The sequence below is a fragment of the Nyctereutes procyonoides genome, unplaced genomic scaffold (assembly GCF_905146905.1).
Source record: "Nyctereutes procyonoides isolate TBG_1078 unplaced genomic scaffold, NYPRO_anot_genome, whole genome shotgun sequence".
In the NCBI taxonomy this organism is placed as follows: domain Eukaryota; kingdom Metazoa; phylum Chordata; class Mammalia; order Carnivora; family Canidae; genus Nyctereutes; species Nyctereutes procyonoides.
This window is the reverse complement of record NW_026575121.1, coordinates 15,610,606-15,629,287: the sequence shown is the minus strand read 5'-3', so window position 1 is coordinate 15,629,287 and position 18,682 is coordinate 15,610,606. Positions and strand designations below refer to the sequence as shown.

Sequence of the window (18,682 nt, the reverse complement as noted above, 5' to 3'; positions counted from 1 at the left end):
TGGGTGGGAAGGAGGAAAGGCTGGGTCCAAGTGTAGATATATTTGTTGATTTGATGCTAGGAAGTTACACTATTTTTGTCAAGGATTTTTATTTTATATCTGAGGGAGTCAAAGAACTCATTTGCTGTTAGATTAGTTGTTCACATGGGGTTGAATTCATGCAGGATAATGGCAGGCCTTGGCTGGAAAAGGAAGATTGAATCAGATGACCAAGTCTATCCTGAATAGAGGGGAGACTAGTGTACAGCCAGGTGACATTGACCCAGAGGGATGGCAGTGATATAACCAAATGACATGTTTCTCAAATAGTTCTTTTTGCATCAGGGAAAAGAAGTAAAACTGATATACCAGTAAAGATGAGAAAATAAATACTCCCCTCTCCACTACCTACACTCCTACACATAATGTACCAGAGGATGAGTGACATCTACTAGGAAGGGGCAGTGGAGATACCCAGTGAGAGGGTTGTAGAGAGGGACCCTGAAGCCACAGGCTGACTAGACTGATTCTAGCATTTCCAGATAGTCCTGGTCTTAGGAGAAGGAAGATGTCTCTGGCCTTTCTCTGTGGGGAGGAAGTCTTCTGTGACCTCCATTTCATTTATTGCCAGGTTCTGGAGAATGGGAGCAGGCTTCTAGTGAATTGGGAGAAACCTAACCTGTGCTTGTTGGCTATTACCAGATTCAAAAGCCACTGTCTATCTGTACCTTGGGGCATTTCCTGAAACACCTCTGAGTACAGCTCAGCAAAACTAGGATCTGAGCACTACTCTGCGTACAACACCTCTATATTGAGAAAAGCATACAATGGAAAGAATCAGAAAGATACTGTGTCTGACCTCCCCTTAGCTACCTACCCATGGTTGTGCTTTGGGGACATTACTTCACCTCCTTGAGCTTCAGGTTCCTTGGCTTTAAAATGGCTGTGATAATAGCTACTTTGCAGGGTTGGAGTGAGAATTAAATCAGAAAATTTAGGTAATAAACTCCACACAGACGTTCACACAAAGTGATGTTTCCTCGTATATCTTAATTCATATTTAGATTTTTTTCTCATGCATTCTTTTCTAAATAAAATTGTGCTCAAACATACCTAATAGCAGGTTTTATTGGGGAGCTTCTGTGTTCATTTTGTCAGGTTTTTTGTAGTTGAGAGGAAAATCTTCCATTGTTCTCTTGAAAGAGTTTGGCACGTTTTTGCCTCCAGTTTCTTTGCAATTGTTAAGGAGTTCATCAAAAGTTCAGTTGTCTCCCACTTTCTTTTCTTTTCTGTGTTATTTGCTTTCTCTGGAAGCATATGTCAATTCCTTTCTTCCCCACTTCCCTCTCATTCAGAGTTGCCTATTGTCTTTGCTGACTTCCTTTCTTTGAATAATCTGTTGCTGTTACTCTGATTAGGATTTTTGCATTTCTTCGGTGTGTACTATTAATGCCATGCATTTGTGTCTGATTGGGAAAGGAAAGGGGAAGGAATGCCATATTTGTGCAGAATAAATCTGTATTTCTCCTACGAAAAGAGCTGGGGGAAAAAAAACTTTATGTCATAATAGAAACAGTCATAATAGAAATGACACTAGAGCTTGAATCTAGTAAACTTCCTTGGCAAAGTTGGCAGCAGGGCAGTGGCATTTGAGAACATCCCTGTGCTAATACACAAAATGCTAATACACAAATTTCCACTGTTTACTGTGTCATCCGTAGAGTATTTTATTTTATTTTTATTATTTATTTATGATAGTCACAGAGAGAGAGAGAGAGAGAGAGAGAGAGAGGAGAGAGAGAGAGAGGCAGAGACATAGGCAGAGGGAGAAGCAGGCTCCATGCACCAGGAGCCCGACGTGGGATTCAATCCCGGGTCTCCAGGATCACGCCCTGGGCCAAAGGCAGGCGCCAAACCGCTGTGCCACCCAGGGATCCCCTGTAGAGTCTTTTAAACTGCAGTTGAAACCTATCTTCAGAAATCTAAGTGCAAATATGGGTATTAAAGAATAACTCCTGCAATCATCACTGGGCGGCCATAGCTTATACTATCTCTACAGGAAGCAATTTCCTAGCACTCTGCTCTCTGTTTTTGGAACATTTATCCTACAGGTAGTCACAAATGAAATTGCCCTTAGACTGTAAGTCCCATGAGAGCAAGGGCTGAGGCTGGTTTCAGTGGCTGCCACATATTCGTTGGTGTGTACGTGTAGGATTGACTTGAACTACAGATTTTATAGTCATGTTATTTCCAACTACTTCTTGGACAAAGCAGTTTGACTCTTTGCCAGCACCTCAACATCAATTCATCTAAAACCTAACTTATCATGCTCCACATAAAACCTGATTTTCATGTTCTCATTTTGGGTTAATGATACCACCAATTTCCCAGTCACCCAGGCTTGACACCTTCACACTATGCCAGCTTTAATCATGGTGAAGTACAATTTTGATTATTTCACACCTTTCAAAACCATTCTATGGCAGTTCTTCAGCCTTGACTCTCAGCTCCCTGGGCCTCACTTCCTGACCTTTCTTCCCCCCTCTTCTTGTGTGCACCATATGTTGCTGTCAGCAGCACTTGGCTGTTGGGGCCCCTCTGGGCGCCAGTCAGTGTCCAGGTACACTCACCGAGAGTGGCCCCTCATGACCTCAAGTCCATTTATCCCAGCTTGTCCTGAAAGAAATTCCTTTGAAATGACTACTATCCCCTAGATTACCCTCCCTTCTTTTTTTCATTCAGGGTATTGAATTAAACATTTTCATTTTCTGTATCTGAAATCATTCCATTCTTTGCTCAAAACCTTGAGAAGCACAGCCATTGAAAGATATTTTTCAAAATTTCTTACTCATATAGTGAGACAATATTAAGGAAATATTAAAATAGTCAAGAAAAGGGACGCCTGCGTGGTTCAGTGGTTGAGCGTCTGCCTTCAGCTCAGGGTATGATCCCAGTCTGGGGATTGAGTCCCACATCTGGCTCCCTGTGAGGAGCATGCTTCCCCCTCTGTGTCTCTGCTTCTCTCTGTGTCTCTCAGGAATAAATAAATAAAATCTTAAAAAAAATAGTCAAGAAAATATTAAGGAAAGTATTTAAATGAGTCTAAAGTATATCCTAATATATTTTTAACAGGAAGGAAGCATTTGCCAAGCTTAAACAGGCTTATTTCTCAGAGTAAAGTGAAGCTCTTGTGGGTAACAAGTGAAGCTTCTCCTCACAAGTAGTGGTGTTAGGCCATGTAATTAACCTTTTCCTATCTGGGTTACTGTGTGATGAAAGGGTCATGGGCGTTCACTGTGTGTGAGTCACATCTTGTTAAATGCCATTATCATTTCACATCTACATATATATTTAAATAGATAATTATCTTCCCTTGACATTCTGTGTTTTGCAACTGAAGACATCTGTTCAGCATCCTAGTCCCTACGTAATACACAAGGACAGCTTTGGCAACGTATTTTTTTTTAAACCAGAGTCAAAGCTGATTTTTAAATGTTGCTTTCTTTGGTAATTGCTGGAATAGGTCACTATGAACAAGCTAATCAGAGCTGAGCACTTGAGTACTTACATGGGAGACATTTTAACAAACATTTAACACTGGAAGAATGATTACGTAATGCCTTTTTCAGCACCATGTGGTAGAGTGATGGCTAATCAAGACGTCCAAAAATATCCTCTGTTTTATAGCTAATATCTGTGAGTGGTCATAGAAAGTTCTATATCCAATATCTTTATTGATCAAATAAGTAATTGAGTTTTCACTTACAAGTGAGCAAGTTCACTTGTTATGTTTTGGAGGTCGTCCATATGAACAATTTAAATATGCTTCAGGGTGCTCGAGTGGCTCAGTCAGTTCAGTGTTTGCCTTTGGCTCAGATGGTGATCCCAGTGTCCTGGGATCAAGCTATGCATGGGTCTCCCTGCTTGGCGGGGAGCCTACCTCTCCCTCGGCTCCCCTAACCCCCTGCTTGTGCAATGTGCTCTTCAATGCTCTCTCTCTCTCTCAAATAAGTAAATGAAATCTTTGAAATAAATAAATATGCTTCATTATTTTTTCACCTCTCAATATATTTTCATATGTGAATATCGTAGTCTATATTTTTTTTATCGTAGTCTATTTATATTTACTCTGTCTCTTGCTGATGGGCATTTAGGTTGTTTCCAATCTCCTGATATTATAAACAATGTTATCATGAGCATCCTTGTATATATTTCCTTGCACACATGTGAGTTATAAGTAGGATAATTTTCTTAGAAAAAATTATTTCATCAAACGGTATGTGCAATTTAATTTCTGATAGATTGCTAAATTGCATTCTAAAGATGTATTAGTTTTGTATTTCTACCAACAATGTGTGGAGTGACCTGTTTTCCAGCCTATACCAATTATCCCCATTTTTTTATTGCCATGATGATAAGTGAAAGATGATCTCTCACTGATGTATTTGGAATAGCCTGAATTATGAATGAGTTGAAGTATGATATTCTCTCTTTAAAAGCCTTGCTTATTTATTTTTATAATGAGTTTCCTGAACATATCATTTGCTTGTTTGGAGGTTTTTTTATTGAGTTTTTTTCTGAGTCATAATTTCTTCAAGAAAACCAGTCCTAAGGAATACCTATGTTTAAATTTTTTTTTCTAGTTTCTCCTTTTATTGTTTGTGTAGACTTTGCTTTTATTTTTCTTTCAGTTTGCAGACAGTAAAATCTGTATGACATTTGGATATTTAGATTTTTCATAAGGCAATCTTCCCATTCCAGAAGTAATGAAAAATACACTTTTACATACTGTCTGCTGTACTTTTGCAATTTAGTTTTTTAATGTTGAAATGTTTTACCTACAGTGCCTGGGTGGCTCAGTGGTTGAGCCATCTGCCTTTGGCCCAGGTTGTGATCCCAGAGTCCCGGGATCGAGTCTTGCATCAGGATCCCCTCTGCCTGTGTCTCTGCCTCTCTGTGTCTCTCATGAATAAATAAATAATGTTTTATCTACTTAGAATTCATGTTGGTGTATGTAGCAGAGTGGGAGCTAGATAAAATATTGTCACTATAGTAGTTATTGAACATTTTCTTATCCTCTACTGACTTGAAATGCCACATTTATCATAAATCATGAATTATATTTTTATGTATATTTGATATGAATTCCCATTTTTAGTATATGTGCTGCTGAAGTGAGCACTTGATATGAATTCCCAAGGTCAGTATATGCAACACATTATTTTCCAAGCTTATTTGACCACAGAACCACCCTCTTTTCCCCCACAACACTCACACAGACACATGCATTCCTCATGGGACTAGAATTCTGTGATACACACTTTGGGAAACTCTTACTGAAATTTTTTTTTAAGATTTTATTTATTTATTCATGAGAGACAGAGAGAGAGAGAGAGAGAGAGGCAGAGACACAGGCAGAGGAAAAAGCATGCTCCAGGTAGGGAGCCCGATGTGGGACTCGATCCTGGGACTGCAAGATCACACCTCAGGTCAAAGGCAGGCGCTAAACCACTGAGCCACCCAGGGAGCCCCTGAAATTTTGTTTTTTTAATAGGGGATGTTTATCTAATGCAGCTCAGCTAAGTTTTTCTATATTATTTCTAATAACAAACTCATTCATTGATTATGTGTGGTTAGTTGTAAATCTTGTGCCTTAAGTATGTTGACATCCTAAAAATGGTGTATTTGGTGTATTTATTTGGAAGGAGAATTAAATGAGCATATACATAACTTATTTTCCTGAATTTTGCCATTTGTTTACATTAGTTTTAAAAATAAAAGAACTCTAATAAAAGATTTCAGAAGATGATAGACTGCATATCTTCATGAGTTTAACTAAATGACTGTGATACTAGAATCATTTTCTTACAGCAGACTCTAAAATGCAAGAACTAGAAAACCAGAAACTAGCAATGTAGTATGATGTGTTACAGTATATTTATATTACCTTTTTTTTTGCCTGGGTGTTTACATAATTAAAATAGAATCATACTTTAGGCATGACATCCAATATGGTTTTTTTTTTTAAACTGGAGAGTTTATATGAGAAAAATACTTTATTTCACAAACACTTTCTTATTTTTATTTACTATAACCTTATTTACTATAAGACATGAGGGATCCCTGGGTGGCGCAGTGGTTTGGCGCCTGCCTTTGGCCCATGGCGCGATCCTGGAGACCCGGGATCGAATCCCACGTCGGGCTCCCGGTACATGGAGCCTGCTTCTCCCTCTGCCTGTGTCTCTGCCTCTCTCTCTCTCACTGTGTGCCTATCATAAATAAATAAAAATTTTAAAAAAAGACATGAAATTATTTAGATTCTGATTTGCATAAAATGCAATAAATAGTATAATAATCATGGTTTAGACATCCAAATGTACCTGTGAAATATGTTTATACTCAAGCTTTGAAAATATAGCTTGTATTATCTCCAGAGCTACTATAAGAATGGCCCCATGGTCTGGGTTCAGAGTTATAAGATGACCGCCACAAGTCCAAGCATATTCAAGATAGCAAGAACTAGGTAGTAACATGTGATTGAAGACAGAGCTATGTCACAGCTCCAATAGATACTCAAGATAGTAAGCAGAGGTAGAGAGGTTATCAACTGTTCTATTTTTTTAAAAATAAAAACAGTAAGAACTTACTCCTTTGTAAAAGATTCTAATTTTTTCCTTCTAACTTGCAACAGGAAATATGTTGAATTCAAGTTGTACAAATAATGAAGTAGGGAAGAATAGGTTGAAATATTGTGTGTTTTTTTAAATATAAAATTCTCCTTATGGTTGAGCCACTTAAGTATAGTATAAAAGAGAACTGTTCTAATTATCATTTTATCAGTTAAATCCCAATGAAAATTGGCTTTCTAACTCCCTTGACTCAAATTTTCAGTTTCACATCTAGATTAAGACAAGTTCAAAGACTTTAAGTTATTCCTGTCTTTTTGCTGTCTGGTTTAAGTCATATTTTGAGCTTTGTTCTAGGTTAAAGACTGAACTGGGTTACCAAGTAAAGCAGATACAATCTGGTTCCCAGAAGGTCTATAACCAGCAGCGTTGAAAAATAATTCATGTAATTTTGTAAGGGCAACTGTCACTGTTTCTTTTAGAAAGAGTTGGGTTAAACTATGAGCCTCTGAATTTTGCGCATCAGCTGTGCACTTTTAACACTTCTTGGGAGACACTGAGCTTTTTCTTCCCTAGCCCCACTCCTGATCCCAGGCATTTAACATTCCATCTTTTACTGCTACTGAAACCCTATAAAATGTGGTGGGAGTTAAAAGAAGATATACAGGGGGCAATGGAGTAAGAAGGGGAGCTCTCAAAGTGCATGCACAGTAAATACGATGGACACTCAGACTGCGAACACTCATTTCTTCCAAAAATCCCCTTTACACAGTAGTCTACCTTGTGGCTTACCCTCGGCGCCCTTGTCACTGCACACACTCTTCCTAAGAGCTTGCACTATGCCAATCAACAGCCTACCACAACACAGGTCAATTGATAGGAAGATCATACTGTGTGCCAGGCACTCTGCTGAGCATTGCACACCTCGTATCTCTTTTAATCCTCCGATAACCTTGTGAGACAGGTACTATTCCTATATCTACATTAAAGGTGAGGAGAAAGAAAATGAGGGTTAGTAAGGTTAAATAATTTGCCAAGCGTCATACCTGTGGCTTACTGGAAAGCCAGTATTTCAGTCCAAGTTGTGTGAATTCAAAACTTGTGTTCTCTACTTGTCACTATGCTTACGCTCTTTTCCATAGCTGCAAGTGTAACCACTATGCTTCTAAGTGAACCCTGTTCGTGTGACCAGTTCTCCTCCCCCTTGTGTTAAACCTGTGAAACCATCAGCCTTCTGAACACCTCTAATCACAGTTGGATGTCTCCTGAACGTCCCAACACATCCAAAAGTGAATTCCTCTCTGGGCTTGGCCCCATCCCCCTACCAAACAAGAATAATTCAGTACTTGGTGAATGATATCACTACATACCCAGTTAGCCATGCTGGATACCTAGGAGTTAACCTCAACTTTATTCTTCAGTGCTCCCATCCGTGCTCACCAAGGTGTTTCTGTTCTTTCTCTCTACATTTTCACCACTTCCCTTCCTTACTTGGGCCCCTGCGATCATGTTTTGCCTAGATTTAAATCCTCAGACCTGCTCTCACCTTATTTTCCTTGCCCCCCCATCTTATCTCTCCTCAGAGTATTCTTTCTAAAACAGGAATTTGATCATGTTTTCAAAATAATTTGATGGGGGCACCTGGATGGCTTAGTCGAGTGAGTGTCTGCCTTTGGCTTGGGTCATGATTCCTGGGTTCTGGGATCTAGCCCTACATCAGGCTCCCTGCATCAGGCTCCCTGCTCAGCGGGGAAACCTCCCTCTCCCTCTGCTCCACGCTCTCCCTCTCTCAAATAAATAAATACAAATCTTTTAAAAATAATAAATAAAAAATAAAAAATTTTGATGGCTCCCTTAAAGATAAACCCCAAATTCCTCTGGCCTATTTAGTACATGGGGTGCTGGCCCCTCCCTGTGCCCACAGCCCCTCTCAGCACAGCCCCGCAGGTACCCTGCTTTCCACTCCCATGCACATCTGAGTCTCCCAAGTGTTTTGTGACACTCTGGAACCCCTGCCTATTCTGTGAGCTTGAGTAGGGCTTCCCTCTTCAGGAAGCTGTGACAAACAGAAAGCTCTTTAAGTCTTTGGTATCCAAGAGGCCTTCTATGACTGCTGTCCCTTCTCCCTGTGCCCCATACCAGGTGTCCTTCTGGGCTGGAAAGCTCCATCACAGTACTTGTCATGTTGTGTTACACCATTTGTTACCTCTCCTCTTCCCTTTATCTGAGGAAGGCACCCTTATTTCAAAATCAACTTCTTCCTTCGTCTCTGCCTACTTGGTCATCTTTCCCTGTCATGAAATCTTTTGTTGTCCATTTTTATCCATGTAATATCTGCAAATTCCTAAATGAAATAAGTTAAGCTCATAGCATGATAAAATGTATTTTCCCTCGCTCCTCTCAACTTCTTCCACTTCCTTCCACTTCCCAGAGGCAGCCACTTTTAATCCTTAGGGTTCTTTTTCTCTGTATTTATTTACCTCTTCTCTATTTCTAGATAATATGCTTAGACTGTTGTTAATTTATTTTAGGAATTACAAAGTTCCTGATAAGTGAAGATTTCGTTCCCTTTGTTTTCTCCCCACCTTGTAGTCCCCTTGTCCATCCCTCTTCCTCCATCCCTACCGTCCTCACACTACAATTGTATTGCAATTGATAGAAAAATAGCCAGTGTTTATAATATCACAGCCGTGGAAATATTCCTTACCCATACATTTAGTATTCTATGATTATTTCCTGTTGGGTAACAATGTCCTTTCTAGATTTATACTCAAAAAAAATTTTTTTATTTACTCAGTAGTTGTGTACACCTGTCACGGTTTTATCTGGACTCTCAGGTATGTGAAATCAGCAGCAGTCATTTGTGCAGATGGTTCCACACAGTAGATTTGCTCTTAGTTCCTTGGCCACGGTTCTCTCCCCCAGTGCAGTTTTCTTCGATGTCATCAAACTGGCTGCTCTGGGCCTGGGACACAAGTCATCCTGGGAAATATTTTTGCCACTTTGCTGTTTTGTCCCCTCCCCTTTCCTAGATCCCATGTTTGTTTCTTTTTCTTAACTTTCTTCCCTTCTTGACAAAGGCACCCCTTCCAGTAGCTTTCTAAGAACCAGTGCTCATAAACTTGGATGTTCCTGTTCTGTCTTCCTCTTAAGACAGTGTAACCATTTCTTCATTGGAACAACTTTCTCTTCAGAATTTGAAATCCATACCTTGTTTTCTGGAACTCAGTGTTGCTCTTGAGAAAGCCATTTCCATTCTGATTCTGTACTTTGTACGTAAGCTATTTGGTTTGTTTTTAATGTTCTGGGGCCTTTCGGGATCTTCTCTGTATCTGGGGTTATCTGTACTTTCTGTGTTGTACCTTGGCTTGGGAAAAGTGGAACAAGGGAAAGAATATGCCTTACTGTGTCCCCCACTGCCTCTTCCTGGTTCTCAAGGTGCTGCCTCTCCTGATCCAGGCCTATGCACTTCTAGAGTACCACTGGCATTTATGAGGCAAGGATAAAGTCAACCCCGGTATTTTCCAGGACCTTTCTCAGGGTCTGGCCCCTAGTGCTGAATATCTTCTGTAATATAGAAATGATTTCTGAAAATATAACTACAATTTTTGTCTGAATTTGAGGCCAGAATTTCCAGCTTATTATCAGAAGTTATCAGGAGGTCGCTGCTAGCATCGTGCACTCACATGTCCAAAAGGAAGCTCATTATCTTCAACATTTGTTCCCCACCAAACTAAATATTATTTTAAAACATTTTCATATTTTCTACTCTTCTAGTCATAGGCCCCTGAGACCTCAGACTTCTCTGACTCCTCAGTGGGCCACCCTCTGCTTGTCTGCGTGTCCTATTGATTCTTCTTTAAGAGATAGCTCATCCTGAGCTCCCCCTCCTCCATTTTCCTTGACACTGTACGATTTTTGTAAATACCATTTACTAATTAAACAAGGTGAGGTGCTATTCAGGCACAGCAAAGCTTTGACCGTTAACAGCTAGTCTATTGATTTAAAAGAGTTCACAGCAGGAGAAAGCCTATAAATATTTTGGATATGAACTGACTTGTAGTTAGAGAAATTGAATTCTAGTCTACAATTAAAAAATAGTTAATTTTTGTTACTCTTTGTAGAGGAATAATGTATTAGAATGATATAAATATGAATTATTAGGTTTCTATTAGAATCATGTAAATATAAATCATTTAAATACTCGACTCAGGTTGTTTTTTATCCATATCTTTTGCCTTTGTACCTGCTATTCTTTCTCCAGGTATGCTATTCTCTCTATATGCTAATTCAGTAGGACACGTTACATCTCCAGTAATTCATACAAATCCCTCTCAATACCTATCACATTGTTCTGCTTTTTGAGATCAGAGAACATGTATTGTTGACTCTTGGGACCTAGGTATTTCTGGTGCCTAATAATGTCCTGGCACATAGTAAGCCCTTAGTAAACATATTGAATTAATATTCTAAATGCACTTTTAACATTTGGAATAACATCTCCATTATGTCTTTATCTTATGCATTGGATTATTTAAATACTATTTAAAGGGCCTACTTCTGATAGGTACTTCTGATGAGTTTCCCTTAGAAATGATGATAAGCACATAACAAAATACACTATACAAGTCCATTTATATTGTATCTAAAACAGTGCTTGAAGCATAATCAAATATTTCATAAACTTCCTTTAGTGCCCTATGGAATTCACTTATGAATTTATTTTCCTACATTTTTATATCACTTAGCAATTTACCAAATGCTCTAATTTGTATTATCTCATTTGATCCTCTCATTAACCCTAGATAGGTATTCTTTTTATTACACTTGCCAGGAACAATCATGTAAGGAGTCCAGTATCACACAGGTAGTTAGTTGAGAGCTCAGACTAGAACCAGTTATCTTCTTACTTCCATATTATATTCTTTCCATTATGCACATGGGAATGAAGGCCAAGAAAAGCCATCAGTTCTGGGAAACAGGGGCACAGACATTCCAGCTACATAGTGAAGGATAGGAGAGAGAAGGTGTGTGAAGAAAGTTGCCCTTAACTGAAGAACAGTTTGTGAAATTGGAAGAGATAAGATTAGAAACACAATTGGAATCAAGTGCTGGGGCAAGTGAAAGAGTTGAGACTTTATATTGTGGAAAGTGAGAGATATTGAAAATTTGTGACTGGAGGATTGAAGATCCTAGCTTGCTTTTGAGTTTACGTGCCGTGTGGGATGAATTCAAATTTGGGATTAACTAGACGCATTGTAACTCCTGGCAACTCAGGCAACTCTTGCTATATTTCAGGTAAAAAGTAACTCAGTTCTGGGCAGTGAACTTAAAAGTTAAGTCAGAAAAGGAAACAAACGATCAATTCTTGAGATATTGGGGAGTGTGCACAAATAAGGTCTGGCAACTGAATGGATGTGTGAGACAAAGGAAGAGGAAGAAACAATACTAGGCTGTTTGCAGTGGTGGTGGTGGTGTAGTACTCATACCACTTCCCTGGTCTTCCTTCCACCTGTGACCTTTATTCTCCTGCATGAGTACCCCTTCCCATTGGCCATATTAGTGCCTCCTTTGTTAATTTAGTCAACATATATTAATAAGCACTCTCTAGGTAAGACTGTCATTTTGCTAGGTATTAAGGATAAACAAAAGCCATAACCTCTGTCCTGCATGAACTCAGTCTAGTGGCAGGAACTGTCAAGTAAATTATATTGTAAGGGATTTATTGTGTGGCTACCTCATGCCATTAAGACACAGAGGGGCACCCGGTTCAGCCCACATGGATCAGGGAAGGGTTCTCCTTTCTGTCTTGGAGGAGGAGTTAGCTTGCTGAAGAAAAGGGAAGGATGTTCTGTGTAAAGAGAACAGCACATTCAAGGGCAAGAAGTACAGAATGTGATACTGGGACATATGCTGCTTAGTGAGTCTCAATGTGTCAGCATCTACCTCCTGAGAACATGGGATTAATCTACCTAATGATAATATAATTATCGCACTCAGGGAACTGAACATTGGTATAATACAGTTTTGTAATATCCAGCCCATTTCTAAATTTCCCCAATTATCCCAACAGTATCATTTATAACTTTTTTTTTGTAAGTTTTTTTATTTATTTATGATAGTCACAGAGAGAGAGAGAGAGGCAGAGACACAGGCAGAGGGAGAAGCAGGCTCCATGCACCGGGAGCCCGATGTGGGATTCGACCCCGGGTCCCCAGGATCGCGCCCCGGGCCAAAGGCAGACGCCAAACCGCTGCGCCACCCAGGGATCCCTATAACTTTTTTTATAGTCCAAGAGCTAATCAAAGATTGTGTATTGCATTTGGGTGTCCTAGCTCTCGAATCTCCCGTAATGCCCCTAATCTTTTTTTTTTCTTTCCCTCCTTCCCTCTCTCTGTCTCTCTCTCATTTTTCATAATTGATAGTCCTGAAGAACCCAGGCCAATCACTTCACAGAATGTCCCTCCCTTTGGATTTCTATCATACTTTGCTCATACTTAGATTCAAGATAAATATTTTTTTGTGCAAAGTACTACACAGGTTGTGTCTTTCCCAGGGCACGCTTTCAGAAGGCAGTTGTTGTCAGTGTATACCATTACTGTTATATTTGATGTCAGATTTATTTATTTGGTTGAGGTGATATCTGCGAGATTTCTCTAAATCCTGTTCCCTCACAGCCTTATACCCAGTAGTTTTTGCACCCATTGATTTCTGCCTCAATCAATTCTTACTTTCTGAGTTGTAATATAGTAAATTTTCTATTTCCCCCTTATCTTTGGCACCGTTTGGTTGACATTCTTCTCTAAAGAGGAACTTTCTCTTCCCCCATATTAATTTTTAATTTTTTAATATCAGTATGGATGCATTATGGTTTCCCTCCCTCTGACCATGTATAATAATCCATCCCTATTATCACTCATTTGGTGCTCAAATCCTCCTAAACCTGGTCAAGGCTAGCTTTCAGTCTGGCTCCCTTCTGTCCTTTTGACATATCAGTGTCTATCTGTGAGCACCTTAAGAATTTTCTGGTGCGTCAGTACATTCCTGGCTTTTTTTACACTTTTGGTCTCAGCCTCAGAATCAGCCATTTCTCTTAAGTTTTCCGGTTTTCATTAGGGTATTTAGAAACCAAGATCTGGAGACGAGGCGTGCTCATTGCTGCCACAGAGTCATTACTTCTGGGTTATTTTGGAAAGCTAGAAAAAGTGGGGGGTTTTTTGTTTTGTTTTAAATCTCTGAGCTTATATGATGCTTGTAAATGCAATCCAACACTTTATGGTTCTTCCTCTCCTCCTATTCTATATTTGTACTTCCTTTCCCACTATGAGTTTACTTGTCTGCTCAGTCTTATAATACACACATAATGGTTTTCAAAATCACACTGTCAATACCACTACCAACAGTAAACTTATGAAAGAAAGTTCATATTTTCTTTGTAGTTCTTTGTTGTTGTTTTTTTCCTTGAAGTGTATGCCATTAATCTCATACTTGCTTTCTTAACATTTTAGGTTTTTAAAATGTTGCCTTTTACTAAAATTATATACACAACCTTGAATATGGGGCATTACTTGCAGTTCTTTTTTTTTTTAAAGTTCGAGTTTAAATTTTCAAAGATAGTTACTAATTAAGGTGTCTGAAATTTTTAATGTATTTTAATTAAAATAGCCATCAAGCCACTTGAGAATTAAATTTACGTGTAAATTAACCTCCAAATACTCTACTTGTCACTCACCTTTTTTTTTTAATTACACCTACAAAGTTTAGTACTTTTCTAAAAATATGAGATAGAACTAGATGGAAAGGGGCCAATACGTATTTATATTCATATATCTGCTTATAAACTGTAAATGAGTTTGCTATCTGTACTCTACTGCATTCATTTGTCATCTGTTCCCAATCAAGGGATTGCATCTCAATAAAAAAAATTTAAAATCCAAAAGAAAATAGTTTTCTATTACTTTAGATGTAACTATACCAGCCATACAAGTTCATAGAGAATCCTACAAATAACGTCTTTCTGAAGGACAAAAAAGTGTATTTCCTTGAATTGGGGTTTAGGTCAGTAGGTTCTTTGAAGCTCTCCCCCCCCCCACACACACACACACTTTAATAATATATTTGAATAATATATTTAGCACTGACAATGATAAGTAACTATGAATATTACAAGATAATCTGGTTTTGGAGAAAGGATTGGCTCTATCACCACATCCTTCATTAAATATATACGGAATATCAATTTAAACTAATCATAATGGGATGAAAAAATACTTTAGATATTTGAGAGCCTCTTTGGGTTTATTTTTCATTATAGAAGACAAACTTTTCATACATTCCATGAAAGTTTGTAGTGATTGTTCTGTGTCACCGAAAGTCAGGAGATGGTTATCCTCTGATATGAAAAGGCAGTTGTTGGGAGCATGTTCACAATAGTTAACCTGGAAATATAATTTTGTACAATAAGTTTAGGCAGCAGAGTCTTGATAACAGCAACAAAAACATTCTCCTGCACCTGGTCGATTTTAGAATGGAAGCTGATGCTTTGAAAATAACCCATTTCTACAAGGGAAATGTGATTTATGATAACCCAAGACACAGATATGACTAGAACCGCATCCTATTTAAAGTTATTGTGCTGCCAGACTATAAAATGCAGTCCTCTGAAGGGAATCAATGGAACCCAGTCCTCCTTAGTGGACAGTAACACAGGCACTAATGAGCCCGATTTCATTAAAAGATACTTGATTTATGAGAGAGTTAAAGTCCTATCTTGGTTTGAAATTGCTGGCTGAGTCCTGGCATCTGATCTTTCCTCCCCCTACCATCACCATCACCAGTTTCTGTGTATGCTTTGACATTGCTATGGTAACCCTGAGGGCTGATGGAATTCCCTGCATCTCTTTTCACAGAGGGTGATGAGACAGGAGTGATGGATAGTCTGCTGGAGGCTTTGCAGTCGGGCGCTGCCTTCCGCGACCGAAGAAAAAGGACGCCAAAGCCAAAAGGTGAACATTATACTTGTTTCATGTTACTTTCTAGGGAACTATCACAAAGAACAGCCTTTTCTTTTTTTTTCCTTTTAATTCTTTTAAAGTCCTGTGTCAAGAATGTAGTGCTCTGGGCAACAACTTTCAGAAGTTTCATGAGTTTACTTAATCCTTCCCTTGCAATGACAAATGTCAGAGAGAGAAGCATTCCAGTTGGCCAGTGTCAGTAGCACATTAACAAACCAAAGCACTGAACATTGAAAATCCTGGTTAGTGTGACAAGTCTCATCTAAAGAACCATATGCACCTTATCCCAGTGGAGTTTACAGTAGCATAATTAAATGGGAAGTAAAAGTCATAACATCATGGCTTCAAGTATTTCAGGGTACTGAAGCATTGCTTTGGGTCTATCTAGATATATTTAACCTTTGAAAACAGTCTAATACTGTTAACACTTCTTGAGATGAAGAGACTTCTATATTAATCTCTCTTTCTTTCTTCTTCTTTTTTTTTTTTTTTTAATAGATATTCGGCAAAGTCTCAGTCCCATGTCCCAGAGGCCTGTTCTGAAAGTTTGTAACCATGGTAATAAACTCTATTCATAAATTGCACTTTCTTCTTATCTACTTTTATCCTGTTGATCTATTATTTTAATAGGCTGCTATGAAGGTTCTCATGTTTAGATATAACTATAGGAATAGAAATGTGCAGATGTACCTATTGCCCTGAGATTGTATTTTCATATATTCCATACATTATTGCCTGATGGTAGTATCTAGGGTTCTTCTTTCAGTTCTCAGATGAATTTTTAAAATTAGTGTTATTTGGAATTATTTGAAACCTCACATATTTTTGATCAGTGTTGTCCAATGTATCCTTTCAAAAAAGAGTTTGCTCTCAAAGTAATATTGTACATAGTGGATTTGCTTTACATTTAGATACAATTTGAAATATCGAATCTGTTACCCATTTTACTCTACCACATTTGCCAGTATGGTTTGAAATACTGTGACCAGCATTTTGGCAAAATCATGAATACGGATGAGCTTCATGTGCTCATTTTGTGGAAGGATGTACTAGAATCACTGTAAAGGTGAGTTAACTTAGTTTCAGATGTTTATCTGAGATTGATTGCTTTCAAAAGTCCCTAACCAATGCCTGCACACCCCTCTCCCACACAGAGCACTCTTTTTCTCTTCAAGGTGCCAATTCATGCTGGTTGGGTTTTATTTATGTTGATTCCCTTTCCCTCATTATTATGTTTTATGGGGTTCTGCTTACCTTCCATAGTCATAAACGAATTTATCAGTTACTATTTTCATTTATTCAGAGTGAGATTGTCATCAAAGTTAGCCAGTTTTATACATGGAAAAAGACTTGACAGATTTTCATTTAAGGATCGTTTCGGATACGGATGAGTTAAGTTCTGAAAGTGTTAATATGCGACTAGGTACAGAAACTTGTGTCAAATTTCTAGGGTAGACTAAAAAAAAAAACTATGATGTGAGTAAGAAAAGAGAAGTGAATGTGGGTAATTAATCTTAATAGATGGGTAGATGCATATTGTTCAAGGTAAAATGTTTAAATAGGTCTTTCTGGTATTTTCAACAGTCTGTTTTTTTACTATTGTTTGGCCATTCCCTTCTCTAATAGCAAAAGAAAGGAGCTATAGTATACCACAGATATTCATTGTGGATAATTAAGTAATTCCTAACTTTGGGTTTATGATTTGGAGGCATTGTGACATGGTAAATAATGGCAAAATGTCTAGAGAATCGAGCTACCTTGAACCCGAGATTATTTTGTTTTGTAGATGAATAAATGGAAACTCAGAGAAGCTGCAAGCCTTCCCAAGAGTACAGGGCTAGTTAGTGACACAAACAGGACCATAATGCAGTTCTGATTCCCATCACATTTATTTTTTTGATTACATATGGGTATTTAGTATTATTTTTTATTCATTAAAAAATTGTATAACATAATACAGCCCCCGTGGTGTGTCATTAAAGACCCACAGCCAGCACAATGATCATGAAATGATGATAATGGCATACATATACCCATGCTATACTCAATTTAAATTAGGTATTTTAGGTATTATGTGAGGAAGATTATTTAAGATAATTTTGTGCACTGGCCTTGGGGAACCCAGTCCTTTTCTGACAGTAATGTCGGTAGAGTTACCAGGCTACAAAGGCTCTTCCATAATTATAACCTATAAATTGTGCTGTTTTGGTCCATTGCATAAAAGCGGACGAACCTTGCATTTCTGTCTTTACTCAAGTTGACATGTACTATCTGAAGTTCTAAGGCTATTGTGATAATTAAACTAATAGGTTATACAGCAAGCCAAAGGAGATAAATCACAAAGGTCAAATTCTTTTCTAATATAAATGTAGTGGAATAAAATGTTTTTAACACTTATTTTCTATCAGTATTCCTGTTATGTTTTACTTTCATATATATAACCAAGTAGGGGAAAATTCAAATGACCAGTTAATCTTTAAGAACTCTGTTTATAAAAGTAGATTTATTAGATTAGATGTTGAAAAGTGCAGAATTTAAGGAAAGTATCATCATTGCAACAAGGATCATGATGATTGTTAGGAAAAGATGATATTTCAGAGTATTTTGTAATCTTGCTATTTCTAAAAGTTGTTTTTTGTTTTGAAAATGCTAAACTTATAACTCAACTATGTGAGTGAAATGTAACTTGAACCTATTTTACTTTTTTATCTGCTCTCATGTACTTAAAACTAATGTCTGATATTTTCTACCTGCTAATAGTAGTTCATATTATCTTATAAGCTGTTTTTTGAAGACATATAAGATTTCCTACAATTATTTTAAACTTACTAATATAATAAGCTAATGTCTATTGAGTTATTTGACTTACTAGATATCAAGCACCATGCAGAAATTTTATACATATCATCCTATTTCGTCTTCACAATGACCCTATCAGATGGTCAGTATGCTTATCTCCATTTTATTGTTGAAAATAACTAAAGATTAAACAGGTCTGATAGTTTGCTTGTGGCCCTGTACCTAGTTTTAAACCTGAGCTGAGGTGGACCCGGTAGTGCAGTG

At 38.0% G+C, this 18,682-nt stretch overlaps 1 protein-coding gene across 1 annotated transcript in view; it reads left to right on the top strand.

The window, feature by feature from the left end:
- The window catches only part of DIAPH3 (diaphanous related formin 3), a 489,880-nt gene that overhangs the window by 346,750 nt on the left and 124,448 nt on the right, over positions 1–18,682 (top strand). Inside the window, exons 26-27 of the mRNA XM_055336191.1 lie at positions 15,515–15,610; positions 16,118–16,177. Coding sequence (XP_055192166.1) covers positions 15,515–15,610; positions 16,118–16,177 — 156 coding nt within the window. The remainder of the gene's footprint in view (positions 1–15,514; positions 15,611–16,117; positions 16,178–18,682) is intronic.